The sequence below is a fragment of the Clarias gariepinus genome, chromosome 1 (genome assembly GCF_024256425.1).
Source record: "Clarias gariepinus isolate MV-2021 ecotype Netherlands chromosome 1, CGAR_prim_01v2, whole genome shotgun sequence".
NCBI classification, from domain to species: Eukaryota; Metazoa; Chordata; class Actinopteri; order Siluriformes; family Clariidae; genus Clarias; species Clarias gariepinus.
Window position 1 is genome coordinate 32,564,240 of NC_071100.1, and position 14,272 is coordinate 32,578,511.

Consider the following 14,272-nt stretch of genomic DNA (forward strand, 5'->3'; position numbering starts at 1 on the left):
GTTTATAGGTTGTATATCTCAGTGTGACTTCGATGAAACAGATAACCTCTGTGGATGGACATCAGTTTCAGATGTGTTTGGTTGGATTTTTTGGAATGGACCCAGTGACACACCTGGTACAGGTCCTGATGATGATTTCTCCAAACCAGGCTGTAAGAAAAAAAAAATCTTATTTTCTCTGTTTTAATTATGTATTGGTTAAATGTAACAGATTAACATATTTGTTGTTAAAAGCACTGTTAAAATGTGTCCCTAAAGTACATTTATATATAGTATCTTATTTCAACACTATTTTTAGTTTAGCTCAATTAAAGTTGTGTAAGCCTGTTATTACTACAATGCTGGTTCAAATACAAAATGTTGAGTACATAAGGTTTAAAATGCTTCTAGTTGTGCTAATAAAATATTTTTGTGGTACTTGCTGTTGTTGGTAATATATCCTAGTCATAGAACAAATATGAACTTTTGGGTCTGATTGGAAAGGTTTTCAGTCAGTGATTTTTGTTGTCCTTATCCACCAAATTTTCCTCGAAAGTTAACCGATAATGCATTTATAAATCCAACAATTTTTTTATATTTTTTATTGTACTTTTTAGTTTGCACAAATGTTTTACAAAAACTCAAAGTAGAAAAAAACTACTGGATGTAACTTTACAAACCTATTATCACAGTGGGATCATACCTCTTGATGGATTCGCTTGATAGTGTGCCAGGGGAGTCAGCTCAGCTGTGGAGTCCATCTATATCGGCACCTTCTTCAAACTGCCTGCAGCTGACCTTCCATTATTATATGTATGGCACAGCTCCAGACATGGAGCTTAATGTCCATGCTGTTGTCAATGGTAAGCACATGATTGAAAATATTACTAAAAGAAAGAAAACTTTTTTTGTGTAATTAATAAATTAAATTATTAATCACTACATAATCAATGACCTTTTTATAAAGCAATGAGACTCACAAATGTTGCTGTGAAAATCTTTAGGAGGATCACTGGGGAATCCTATTTTCAGTATCAGAGGAAACCAAGGTCAGGGTTGGAAACCAGCAGAAGTCAAATACACTTCAACAGGAAATATACAGGTATAGATTGTGTTCAGTTGCTTTAAGACAACCAACTCAATGCAGTCATTTAAAGCCATTATTGATGGAATTGTTTGTAATTTCTCTGAAGCAAAAGTCTATGTGTATTTCAGTTTGTAATTAATGGTGTGTATGGAAGTACAGAGAAGACAGATATTGCAATAGACAGTGTGTGTATCACAAGTTGTGATGGTAAGACCACAAACTTATATTATACTTATACATATACCTATATGAACTTCATATGTGGAATTTTAACATAACCATGTATCTTAGTACTTTTTTTGATTTCACATTTACTGTATATTTTTAGGGATATTGAAATGTAAATATTAATTATTTATATATACATATTACTTCGTAAACTGTGTTTACTTAAAGTCTAAATATATATTTATGTAAATATGTTTTATTACACAGATGTCCATATTCTATAGCCAGATTGTATAGTATACATTTATACTGTTAGTATTTTTTATTTTATTTAATTTTTTCCCGTATATTTATTTTTATTTTATTTTACTTTATTCTGTTGTTTCTTAATTTTTAACTTTGTACTGTCCACTTGCTGCCGTGGCAAAACAAATTTCCCACTTGTGGGACTAATAAAGGTTTATCTTATCTTATCTCTTAACTTATCTTTAGCTATAACACCAACCACAAAACCTACAACACCAGGAACTACTCCAAAACCTACGACTCCACAGCCCTCCACACCTAAACCAACAACACCAAAGCCATCCACACCTCAACCCACAACTCCAAAACCAACCTCACCTACATCGCCAACAACAACACCAGGTAAAATGATTTGACATTCGTTGCTACACTATAACCAGCAATACAACCATGTTCTAAGCATGTCTCCTGTCCACTAACAGTGAAGTGTCCTCCTGATGCTGAGTACATTGAGTGTGGTCCAGCTTGCATTCCCAGCTGTAAAGAACCATCCACCAACTGCACTGGCTCCTGTATCACTGGCTGCTTCTGCAAACCAGGGTTTGTGTTCAAGGGGAAACGCTGTGTTCCCATCGAGAGTTGTGGATGTCTGGATGAAAACAATAACTACTACGAGGTATTTTTTACAATTCACAGATGTTTAGGGCAAATTTATCCCACAAGCAGCACTATTCATTCTGTAAGTGTTATTTTGTTTCAGCCAGGAGAGATTGTGTTTGGAAATGGCTGCTCCAAGCTGTGTCGCTGTGCAGGCAATTATACCTTGAGCTGTGTGGACAACACCTGTGACCCCACAGAAGAATGTCGGCAAGTTGGAGGAACATACGGCTGCTATCCTAAAGGTGCTGTGTGAGACTTACATACAGTGGTGTTACTGAATAATATCAGCTTTAGAGACTTTTACAATGTGGAAAGTTCAAAGAGCTATTGAATAAAATAGGTTTTCTGATTGTAGGTTATTTGAATTGTTAATGCTTGTTTACCTTTTCCATCTACAGACACCTCCACCTGTATCGCTTCAGGTGACCCACACTACACCACCTTTGATAAGCGGAACTATGACTTCATGGGCAACTGCACTTACTTAATGTCAGAGCCGTGTAACAGTACAGACGTGCCTCATTTTGCCGTCTATGTTGACAATGAGAATCGCTACAACATTCCCACCATCAGTTATGTGAGTGCTGTCCATGTCCATGCTCTGGGAGTTCAAGTGTCCATCCTGAAAGGAGGAGATGTGCAGGTGAGGAAACAGAGGGAATCACTGGAGAACATATAGAGAGTGAAAATCTGGATTCTGCAGTAATGTAGTACAAGTAAATAAGTTTCTGAACAAGTTTCTCCAACGGTTCTCAGGTGAATGGAACCAAAGTGAACATACCACTGAGTCCTGTTACTGGAATGGACATCTTCAAACAGGGGACACTCTACACAGTGTCATTAAACTTTGGTGTGACAGTTCGCTACGATGGAAACCACTATATGGATATCAAAGTTATCAAAGAGTGAGTGTTGTGTTACAGTGATGATGATTAAGGTCTTGTTAATACAGTATACGGCTGACATGCCCAAATGTTTCTCTGAAGGAAATCCATAAGCAAATAACATTGGTCTATTTAATCTTAGAGGGCAAATCCAGCCTTGGATTAATCGAAATTGATTTACCCTTTATTTTGCGCTCATACAATGTGCTTGTGTGTGTTTCTGCAGCTATCAGGACAAGCTTTGTGGCCTGTGTGGAGACTACAATGGTAACATTAATGATGACTTCCGTACCCCCAGCGGTGAACTGGTCACCAGTCCAACAGATTTTGGCAACAGCTGGAACACAAACCCTGAGTAAGTCACTGGTTTAGTGTTGTACACTGTGTGTACAGAGCAGGTTGGGGGTTCCTTACTCTCTCCATGGTGTGTACAATGGCCGAGCAGTAACACGTCTTTACATTTACGTTACAGCTGCAATAAACCACCAGTCAAGCCAGATCCAGACTGCACAGACACAGAAAAGGATCTTTATGAGAGTCCTGCTTACTGTGGAATCATATTGGACAACCAAGGCCCATTTGCAGTCTGTCACCCAAAAGTCAATCCTAATGTAAGTTCATTGACCAGACCATGTCCAGCTGAGCTGAAGACTATTTTAGTCATATAAAATCAACACGGTGTTCTTTGTTTTTATTGTGTGTTTTGGTATAGAGTTTCTTCCAAAACTGTGTGTTTGACCTGTGTGCATTGGGTGGCCCTGACTCTGCACTGTGTGAAGCGATTGAAGCGTACGTAAATGAGTGTCAGGACCGTGGTGTCATCATCGGACCCTGGAGAAACAACACCTTCTGCCGTGAGTCCCAAAAATCTTAAACACTCTTTGGTCAATTTTCACAAAATTTTTAATTATTTAAATTATTATTCAGCTGTATGACTATACAAGATATATGTTATTTATTTTCAAGCAAGTCAGTCTACTTCAGTAACATCTTGTGTTTTTCTTTAGCTCTTACATGCCCACCCAACAGCCATTACAACTCCTGCGTGTCTCCTTGCCAGCCCTCCTGTAACCCTCCTCCACCCGGCCAATGCAATAGACCCTGTTCCGAGGGGTGTGTGTGTGACCCTGGATATGTACTCAGTGGTGACAAGTGTGTGAAGCAGGACACATGTGGCTGCATGCATAATGGACACTATTACCAGGTGAGTGAGTCTGTCTGTCTTTGTCAAGTCAGCCGATGAGTTTAGTGTACACTGTCTAAACTGTTCTGCCTTCTGTCTCTGTGTGTTAGCCTGGAGATGAGTTCTACACTAAGGACTGTGAGCTTCTGTGCAAGTGTAACCCTCCATTCGTCAGCTGCAGTGCTGCTGAATGCCCTCCAATGCAGCAGTGTGGTGTGCAGGGAGGAGAAATAGGATGCTACCCAGTTGGTTAGTACTTTTTTACAGTAAAATTCCGTAGCTTATATTTTCATGAAACTGCCTGGGTCAGTGATGATTTTTTTTTTAAACAAGTAAAAAAAAAATTACCTTTAAGAAGTTGTATGAAGCCACCTGTGTCCTATCCCCTTACTAGACTCCAAGGACTGTATTATTTCTGGTGACCCCCATTACAACACCTTTGATGGTAAATACTACACCTTCATGGGCACCTGCACCTACACACTGGCTCGCACCTGCAGAAACAACACTGGTGAGAAAATTTACCTGGTTATTACACTACAGTTCATGATTATTTGGTCGTTAAATCAGTCAGGTGATATATGTAGTTGTTCAGGTCAGGAATTAGTTTTAATGTTGCGTGTTTTACAGGCCCCTGGTTCTCTGTGGAAGGAAAAAATGAGGAAAGAGGAATTGCTGGAGTATCTTATCTCAAGAAGTTGTATGTGACTGTCAACAACATCACTGTAACAATGATGAAGAGCCGCACCACTCTGGTCAGTCTAACAACTGCTTATTTGTTGTTCCTTTTATTAATTTATTTTTTAATGCTAAGTTAACAAAACATTTAAAACTGAATGTTTTTAAGCACCATATTGTGACATTTTTCAATTAATTTTACTTGCTTTTGCCAAATGCATATTGTTTTATTAAGGTAATTTCTCTCTCTCTCTCTCTCTCTCTCTCTCTTTCTCTTTCTAATTCTTTCCCACATCTGCAGGTGAATGGTCGTAAAGTAGCTCTACCCCACTCTCCTTCTCCTCTGATCTCTTTGACTTCAGCTGGGCAGTATGTTATTCTCACCACTCCTTTTGGTCTGGAGGTGCGCTGGGATGGCAACCACTACGCTAAGATCACCGTGCCCAGGTACTGATTCTTGATCGAGCTTTAAATAAATCAGTACATGCAGCGTGTCATTTTCAAAAATTTTACCATAAAAATTAGAGAACGTTGAGAAATTTTAGGTCTATTTAAAAGGTATAAAAAAGTATTTGGTGGCTTTAAACATGGATTGGAACATAAATAGGGAAAACAATTAAGCCTTGTTGCAACGACAGACAGGCCAAATCAAATCGTAGCAGGAAAAAATGTCTCCTGGTTGATGATAATTCTTATTTTTCATTCTCCCATTCTCTCTCTCTCTCTATCTCTCTATCTCTCAGTACTTACTATGATCAGATGTGTGGTTTGTGTGGAGACTACAATGGAAACCCCAACAATGATTTTACTAAACCAGACGGTTCCCTGGCTGGCAGCTCCGATCAGTTCGGCAACAGCTGGCAAACTGATGAAGATGAAGACGAAACGTTAGTCTATCCTGTTTTACTTTCTCTCTGTTTAATTTTTCCATTCGACAATTTTACATAGGTCATAAAGGTTTTACTTTTTGAAGATACTGTATGTCCAAACCTGACTGGACAGTTTGAGTACTAGGATATAAAAGATGTTCATGATGTGTTTCTAGGTGCAAGCCTGATGTCACACCTGACCCACCGTGTGACCCAAGTCTTGAGGCTGAAGTGTCTAAACCTGAGAAATGTGGAAAAATTACTGACAATGCAGGACCATTCAGGTGAGTGAATATCACATCAATAGAGCTTAAAGGTTTTCCCAAACAGACAATTAAAATGTCAGGAGACAGAACTGATCTGCAAGTATCCCAACTTCAGTAACGTTAATAAACAGACACCAGGGTGCAACTTGTACATGAATAATTTCAGAATGACTTAAATAAGACCAAATTTAACATCAAGGAAATTAGAGGTACAAAAGCTAACAAGAGCACAAAACAATAATCCACATCATATAAATAAAAATAAGATGCTAATCAGATAATCATGTGATTTATTCGAGTGCAGAAATAACAAAGCCAATGAATGTAATGCTGGGCTCAGAGAAGTTACAAAGAAAAACACTTGTCATTAATGTGCATGGAGGGTGTGCAAATGAATTCACTCACTCTCACTAAAGTCTATACCACTTTATCGTGTATTCAGGGTCACGGGGGGGCTTAGAGCCACCTGCAAATGAATTGAAAATGAAAATTATGTTTTTATGTTCTATTTAAAATGTATTTTCTGTTGGTGTCATTCTTACGTTACCTTATTATTCCTCTTATGCACATAGGGATTGTATAAAGGTGGTGGACCCCCTGCCCTTCTTCCAGAGCTGTGTGTTTGATATGTGCCGCTACAACGGACTGCTGCAGACTCTGTGTGACCAGCTCCAGGCTTATACTGATGCCTGTCTCAGTGCAGGAGCTCCAGTGCACCAGTGGAGGCAGCCAGACTTCTGCCGTGAGTCTCACCATACAGTACTGTTTAGAACGATCATCACACGCACATTCAGTGATTTCTTCTCTAGTTTACGGTAGTAACGTGTTCTCTGTCTTGGACAGATAACTAATTTCCACTTTGTTTTATAAACTAAGAATATAAAGATACAGTGGAACCTTGGATTACGAGTATAATTCGTTCGCGAAGCGGGCTCATATTCCAAAACACTCATAAACCAAATTCAATTTCCCCATAAAAAATAATGAAAACTCAAATTATTTGTCCCACAGCCCAGAATAATAATTACATAAAAATAATTTACACAAAATATTAAGTAAAAATGAAACAAATTAACCTGCACTTTTCCATTAAAAAAAAGTAAAAATAAATCCCGACTGATAAGTGTTTCCGTTTATGTGCGCAGCCGCTGTGTGTGTGGTTGTGTGTGTGTGTGTGTGCGTGAAGCCCCTTCCGTCGCGAGAGAGAGTGTGTGAACCTGCACGGTGTCAAATTATGCGCACGCACACACATGAGAGAGGCTGAGGGAGAAAATTGAGTTTTAAAATTTATTTTAATTTCACATAAACACACATTAACAGAGAAAGACTGTTTTGTCGAAAAAATTAGCAAGAAACATCGCTAATGACATTCGTGTGAGCACATACTAAAAGAACAACTGCTGTAAAGTAAAACAAACAAACAAATGAACCTTTAATTTACCTTTGAAAAGAATCTCGGGCAGAGCAATGTTTCTGTGTAGGGCAGAGAGTGTGTGTATGTGTGTGTGTGAAGCAGAGAGGGGGTGCTTCACACACACACACACACACAAACACACACACTAACAATAAAAAAGGCGAGAGAGAGAGAGAGAGAGAGAGATTGTGTGTGAGACCCGGCACGGTGTCAAATTACGTGCGCACACACATAACGCACACACATAACGAGGCTGAGGGAGAAAATAATTTTTTTACCTTCTAATGAGACTGTCTTATGCTTTACACACTATAAGAAACAGTACACACGCACTTACAAACACAAAATAAAATATGTTTTACACACACACACGTGGTCACAGTGTTAAATAGTTCACGCGTGCACGAATGTTGATTATACCAGTAAGAGACGCGCACTAAGACCCAGCAGGGGGGACAATTTAACCACAACTTCGCAGCGCAAGAGAGAGAAAAACCGTTGGCTCAGTTCGCAATCCGAGGTTTTACTGGAAAACAGTTGCAGAACCAAATTCTTCGTGATGACAAGTGGGATAAATATGTTATAAGTTTTATGGTTCTTCTTTGTCTTTTTAATATTTCTCTCTCTCTCTTTCTCTCCTCTCCACAGCTCTGGTTTGTCCTCCTAACAGTCACTACTCTATGTGTGTGAGCTCATGTCCAGAGACATGTGTGGGTATGAGTGGTCCACCTGGCTGTGCACAGAAGTGTGTTGAAGGCTGTGAGTGTGACCCTGGTTTTGTCCTGAGCCACAACAAGTGTGTTCCCCTTAAAGACTGTGGCTGCGTCGACCCTAACGGCTCTTACCACCCTGTGAGTTTCATACAAAACACACACACGCATACACTTGTACACATACTGTAATACCTTGACATCATTTACTGAGAAGAAATGCTCATTTATTGTATCATTACACACTAAGTAACATGTGTGTTTGTGCACTGTCTAGGTGAATGAAAGCTGGTACCTTGAAGGCTGTAAACATCAGTGTATGTGTCTAAGTGGAAAAACCATTCTGTGCTACAACACCAGTTGTCTGCCTACAGAGACCTGCCAACTGCTGGATGGAGAGTACATCTGTAAACCCAACACAACACCCCAGCCCCCAACACCCCAGCCCCCAACCTCTGAGCCAAGCACTCCAACACCACCAGGTAAAAAAATATTGTTTCTATCACTCCACACTATAACCAGCAATGCAACCATGTTCTAAGAACTTCTCCTGTCCACTAACAGTGAAGTGTCCTCCTGATGCTGAGTACATTGAGTGTGGTCCAGCTTGCATTCCCAGCTGTAAAGAACCATCCACCAACTGCACTGGCTCCTGTATCACTGGCTGCTTCTGCAAACCAGGGTTTGTGTTCAAGGGGAAACGCTGTGTTCCTATCGAGAGTTGTGGATGTCTGGATGAAAACAATAACTATTACGAGGTATTTTTTACAATTCACAGATGTTTAGGGCAAATGTATCCCACAAGCAGCACTATTCATTCTGTAAGTGTTATTTTGTTTCAGCCAGGAGAGATTGTGTTCGGAAATGGCTGCTCCAAGCTGTGTCGCTGTGCAGGCAATTATACCTTGAGCTGTGTGGACAACACCTGTGACCCCACAGAAGAATGTCGGCAAGTTGGAGGAACATACGGCTGCTATCCTAAAGGTGCTGTGTGAGACTTACATACAGTGGTGTTACTAAATAATATCAGCTTTAGAGACTGTTACAATGTGGAAAGTTCAAGGAGCTATTGAATAAATTAGGTTTTCTGATTGTAGGTTAATTGAATTGTTAATGCTTGTTTACCTTTTCCATCTACAGACACCTCCACCTGTATCGCTTCAGGTGACCCACACTACACCACCTTTGATAAGCGGAACTATGACTTCATGGGCAACTGCACTTACTTAATGTCAGAGCCGTGTAACAGTACAGACGTGCCTCATTTTGCCGTCTATGTTGACAATGAGAATCGCTACAACATTCCCACCATCAGTTATGTGAGTGCTGTCCATGTCCATGCTCTGGGAGTTCAAGTGTCCATCCTGAAAGGAGGAGATGTGCAGGTGAGGAAACAGAGGGAATCACTGGAGAACATATAGAGAGTGAAAATCTGGATTCTGCAGTAATGTAGTACAAGTAAATAAGTTTCTGAACAAGTTTCTCCAACGGTTCTCAGGTGAATGGAACCAAAGTGAACATACCACTGAGTCCTGTTACTGGAATGGACATCTTCAAACAGGGGACACTCTACACAGTGTCATTAAACTTTGGTGTGACAGTTCGCTACGATGGAAACCACTATATGGATATCAAAGTTATCAAAGAGTGAGTGTTGTGTTACAGTGATGATGATTAAGGTCTTGTTAATACAGTATACGGCTGACATGCCCAAATGTTTCTCTGAAGGAAATCCATAAGCAAATAACATTGGTCTATTTAATCTTAGAGGGCAAATCCAGCCTCGGATTAATCGAAATTGATTTACTCTTTATTTTGCGCTCATACAATGTGCTTGTGTGTGTTTCTGCAGCTATCAGGACAAGCTTTGTGGCCTGTGTGGAGACTACAATGGTAACATTAATGATGACTTCCGTACCCCCAGCGGTGAACTGGTCACCAGTCCAACAGATTTTGGCAACAGCTGGAACACAAACCCTGAGTAAGTCACTGGTTTAGTGTTGTACAGTGTGTGTACAGAGCAGGTTGGGGGTTCCTTACTCCCTCCATGGTGTGTACAATGACCGAGCAGTAACACGTCTTTACATTTACATTTCAGCTGCAATAAACCACCAGTCAAGCCAGATCCAGACTGCACAGACACAGAAAAGGATCTTTATGAGAGTCCTGCTTACTGTGGAATCATATTGGACAACAAAGGCCCATTTGCAGTCTGTCACCCAAAAGTCAATCCTAATGTAAGTTCATTGACCAGACCATGTCCAGCTGAGCTGAAGACTATTTTAGTCATATAAAACCAACACGGTGTTCTTTGTTTTTATTGTGTGTTTTGGTATAGAGTTTCTTCCAAAACTGTGTGTTTGACCTGTGTGCATTGGGTGGCCCTGACTCTGCACTGTGTGAAGCGATTGAAGCATACGTAAATGAGTGTCAGGACCGTGGTGTCATCATCGGACCCTGGAGAAACAACACCTTCTGCCGTGAGTCCCAAAAATCTTAAACACTCTTTGGTCAATTTTCACAAAATTTTTAATTATTTAAATTATTATTCAGCTGTATGACTACACAAGATATATGTTATATATTTTCAAGCAAGTCAGTCTACTTCAGTAACATCTTGTGTTTTTCTTTAGCTCTTACATGCCCACCCAACAGCCATTACAACTCCTGCGTGTCTCCTTGCCAGCCATCCTGTAACCCTCCTCCACCCGGCCAATGCAATAGACCCTGTTCCGAGGGGTGTGTGTGTGACCCTGGATATGTACTCAGTGGTGACAAGTGTGTGAAGCAGGACACATGTGGCTGCATGCATAATGGACACTATTACCAGGTGAGTGAGTCTGTCTGTCTTTGTCAAGTCAGCCGATGAGTTTAGTGTACACTGTCTAAACTGTTCTGCCTTCTGTCTCTGTGTGTTAGCCTGGAGATGAGTTCTACACTAAGGACTGTGAGCTTCTGTGCAAGTGTAACCCTCCATTCGTCAGCTGCAGTGCTGCTGAATGCCCTCCAATGCAGCAGTGTGGTGTGCAGGGAGGAGAAATAGGATGCTACCCAGTTGGTTAGTACTTTTTTACAGTAAAATTCCGTAGCTTATATTTTCATGAAACTGCCTGGGTCAGTGATGATTTTTTTTTTAAACAAGTAAAAAAAAATTACCTTTAAGAAGTTGTATGAAGCCACCTGTGTCCTATCCCCTTACTAGACTCCAAGGACTGTATTATTTCTGGTGATCCCCATTACAACACCTTTGATGGTAAATACTACACCTTCATGGGCACCTGCACCTACACACTGGCTCGCACCTGCAGAAACAACACTGGTGAGAAAATTTACCTGGTTATTACACTACAGGTCATGATTATTTGGTCGTTAAATCAAAAACTTTAAAAATCAGGTGATATATGTAGTTGTTCAGGTCAGGAATTAGTTTTAATGTTGCGTGTTTTACAGGCCCCTGGTTCTCTGTGGAAGGAAAAAATGAGGAAAGAGGAATTGCTGGAGTATCTTATCTCAAGAAGTTGTATGTGACTGTCAACAACATCACTGTAACAATGATGAAGAGCCGCACCACTCTGGTCAGCCTAACAACTGCTTATTTGTTGTTCTTTTATTAATTTATTTTTTAATGCTAAGTTAACAAAACATTAAAAACTGAATGTTTTTAAGCACCATATTGTGTCATTTTTCAATTAATTTTACTTGCTTTTGCTAAATGCATATTGTTTTATTGAGGTAATTTCTCTCTCTCTCTCTCTCTCTCTCTCTCTCTCTTTCTAATTCTTTCCCACATCTGCAGGTGAATGGTCGTAAAGTAGCTCTACCCCACTCTCCTTCTCCTCTGATCTCTTTGACTTCAGCTGGGCAGTATGTTATTCTCACCACTCCTTTTGGTCTGGAGGTGCGCTGGGATGGCAACCACTACGCTAAGATCACCGTGCCCAGGTACTGATTCTTGATCGAGCTTTAAATAAATCAGTACATGCAGCGTGTCATTTTCAAAAATTTTACCATAAAAATTAGAGAACGTTGAGAAATTTTAGGTCTATTTAAAAGGTATAAAAAAGTATTTGGTGGCTTTAAACATGGATTGGAACATAAATAGGGAAAACAATTAAGCCTTGTTGCAACGACAGACAGGCCAAATCAAATCGTAGCAGGAAAAAATGTCTCCTGGTTGATGATAATTCTTATTTTTCATTCTCCCATTCCCTCTCTCTCTATCTCTCAGTACTTACTATGATCAGATGTGTGGTTTGTGTGGAGACTACAATGGAAACCCCAACAATGATTTTACTAAACCAGACGGTTCCCTGGCTGGCAGCTCCGATCAGTTCGGCAACAGCTGGCAAACTGATGAAGATGAAGACGAAACGTTAGTCTATCCTGTTTTACTTTCTCTCTGTTTAATTTTTCCATTCGACAATTTTACATAGGTCATAAAGGTTTTACTTTTTGAAGGTACTGTATGTCCATACCTGACTGGACAGTTTGAGTACTAGGATATAAAAGATGTTCATGATGTGTTTCTAGGTGCAAGCCTGATGTCACACCTGACCCACCGTGTGACCCAAGTCTTGAGGCTGAAGTGTCTAAACCTGAGAAATGTGGAAAAATTACTGACAATGCAGGACCATTCAGGTGAGTGAATATCACATCAATAGAGTTTAAAGGTTTTCCCAAACAGACAATTAAAATGTCAGGAGACAGAACTGATCTGCAAGTATCCCAACTTCAGTAACGTTAATAAACAGACACCAGGGTACAACTTGTACATGAATAATTTCAGAATGACTTAAATAAGACCAAATTTAACATCAAGGAAATTAAAAGGTACAAAAGCTAACAAGAGCACAAAACAATAATCCACATCATATAAATAAAAATAAGATGCTAATCAGATAATCATGTGATTTAATCGAGTGCAAAAATAACAAAGCCAATGAATGTAATGCTGGGCTCAGAGAAGTTACAAAGAAAAACACTTGTCATTAATGTGCATGGAGGGTGTGCAAATGAATTCACTCACTCTCACTAAAGTCTATACCACTTTATCCTGTATTCAGGGTCACGGGGGGGCTTAGAGCCACCTGCAAATGAATTGAAAATGAAAATTATGTTTTTATGTTCTATTTAAAATGTATTTTCTGTTTTGTATAAAGGGATTGTATAAAGGTGGTGGACCCCCTGCCCTTCTTCCAGAGCTGTGTGTTTGATATGTGCCGCTACAACGGACTGCTGCAGACTCTGTGTGACCAGCTCCAGGCTTATACTGATGCCTGTCTCAGTGCAGGAGCTCCAGTGCACCAGTGGAGGCAGCCAGACTTCTGCCGTGAGTCTCACCATACAGTACTGTTTAGAACGATCATCACACGCACATTCAGTGATTTCTTCTCTAGTTTACGGTAGTAACGTGTTCTCTGTCTTGGACAGATAACTAATTTCCACTTTGTTTTATAAACTAAGAATATAAAGATACAGTGGAACCTTGGATTACGAGTATAATTCGTTCGCGAAGCGGGCTCATATTCCAAAACACTCATAAACCAAATTCAATTTCCCCATAAAAAATAATGAAAACTCAAATTATTTGTCCCACAGCCCAGAATAATAATTACATAAAAATAATTTACACAAAATATTAAGTAAAAATGAAACAAATTAACCTGCACTTTTCCATTAAAAAAAAGTAAAAATAAATCCCGACTGATAAGTGTTTCCGTTTATGTGCGCAGCCGCTGTGTGTGTGGTTGTGTGTGTGTGTGTGTGTGTGCGTGAAGCCCCTTCCGTCCCGAGAGAGAGTGTGTGAACCTGCACGGTGTCAAATTATGCGCACGCACACACATGAGAGAGGCTGAGGGAGAAAATTGAGTTTTAAAATTTATTTTAATTTCACATAAACACACATTAACAGAGAAAGACTGTTTTGTCGAAAAAATTAGCAAGAAACATCGCTAATGACATTCGTGTGAGCACATACTAAAAGAACAACTGCTGTAAAGTAAAACAAACAAACAAATGAACCTTTAATTTACCTTTGAAAAGAATCGCGGGCAGAGCAATGTTTCTGTGTAGGGCAGAAAGTGTGTGTATGTGTGTGTGTGAAGCAGAGAGGGGGTGCTTCACACACA

The 14,272-nt window shown here is 39.8% G+C and overlaps 1 protein-coding gene across 1 annotated transcript in view; it reads left to right on the top strand.

Moving 5' to 3' along the window:
* zanl (zonadhesin, like) overlaps window positions 1-14,272 on the top strand; it is a 46,311-nt gene that overhangs the window by 2,989 nt on the left and 29,050 nt on the right. Inside the window, exons 6-42 of the mRNA XM_053495448.1 lie at window positions 9-152; window positions 672-842; window positions 984-1,081; window positions 1,195-1,273; window positions 1,727-1,882; window positions 1,963-2,156; window positions 2,241-2,382; window positions 2,539-2,783; window positions 2,897-3,045; window positions 3,251-3,379; window positions 3,497-3,635; window positions 3,737-3,878; window positions 4,032-4,228; window positions 4,318-4,456; window positions 4,602-4,718; window positions 4,838-4,962; window positions 5,187-5,332; window positions 5,629-5,772; window positions 5,931-6,038; window positions 6,593-6,762; window positions 8,083-8,285; window positions 8,422-8,626; window positions 8,709-8,902; window positions 8,987-9,128; window positions 9,285-9,529; window positions 9,643-9,791; window positions 9,997-10,125; window positions 10,243-10,381; window positions 10,483-10,624; window positions 10,778-10,974; window positions 11,064-11,202; window positions 11,347-11,463; window positions 11,595-11,719; window positions 11,941-12,086; window positions 12,373-12,516; window positions 12,675-12,782; window positions 13,304-13,473. Of these exons, the coding sequence (XP_053351423.1) occupies window positions 9-152; window positions 672-842; window positions 984-1,081; window positions 1,195-1,273; window positions 1,727-1,882; window positions 1,963-2,156; window positions 2,241-2,382; window positions 2,539-2,783; window positions 2,897-3,045; window positions 3,251-3,379; window positions 3,497-3,635; window positions 3,737-3,878; window positions 4,032-4,228; window positions 4,318-4,456; window positions 4,602-4,718; window positions 4,838-4,962; window positions 5,187-5,332; window positions 5,629-5,772; window positions 5,931-6,038; window positions 6,593-6,762; window positions 8,083-8,285; window positions 8,422-8,626; window positions 8,709-8,902; window positions 8,987-9,128; window positions 9,285-9,529; window positions 9,643-9,791; window positions 9,997-10,125; window positions 10,243-10,381; window positions 10,483-10,624; window positions 10,778-10,974; window positions 11,064-11,202; window positions 11,347-11,463; window positions 11,595-11,719; window positions 11,941-12,086; window positions 12,373-12,516; window positions 12,675-12,782; window positions 13,304-13,473 (5,628 nt within the window). The remainder of the gene's footprint in view (window positions 1-8; window positions 153-671; window positions 843-983; window positions 1,082-1,194; window positions 1,274-1,726; window positions 1,883-1,962; window positions 2,157-2,240; window positions 2,383-2,538; window positions 2,784-2,896; window positions 3,046-3,250; window positions 3,380-3,496; window positions 3,636-3,736; window positions 3,879-4,031; window positions 4,229-4,317; window positions 4,457-4,601; window positions 4,719-4,837; window positions 4,963-5,186; window positions 5,333-5,628; window positions 5,773-5,930; window positions 6,039-6,592; window positions 6,763-8,082; window positions 8,286-8,421; window positions 8,627-8,708; window positions 8,903-8,986; window positions 9,129-9,284; window positions 9,530-9,642; window positions 9,792-9,996; window positions 10,126-10,242; window positions 10,382-10,482; window positions 10,625-10,777; window positions 10,975-11,063; window positions 11,203-11,346; window positions 11,464-11,594; window positions 11,720-11,940; window positions 12,087-12,372; window positions 12,517-12,674; window positions 12,783-13,303; window positions 13,474-14,272) is intronic.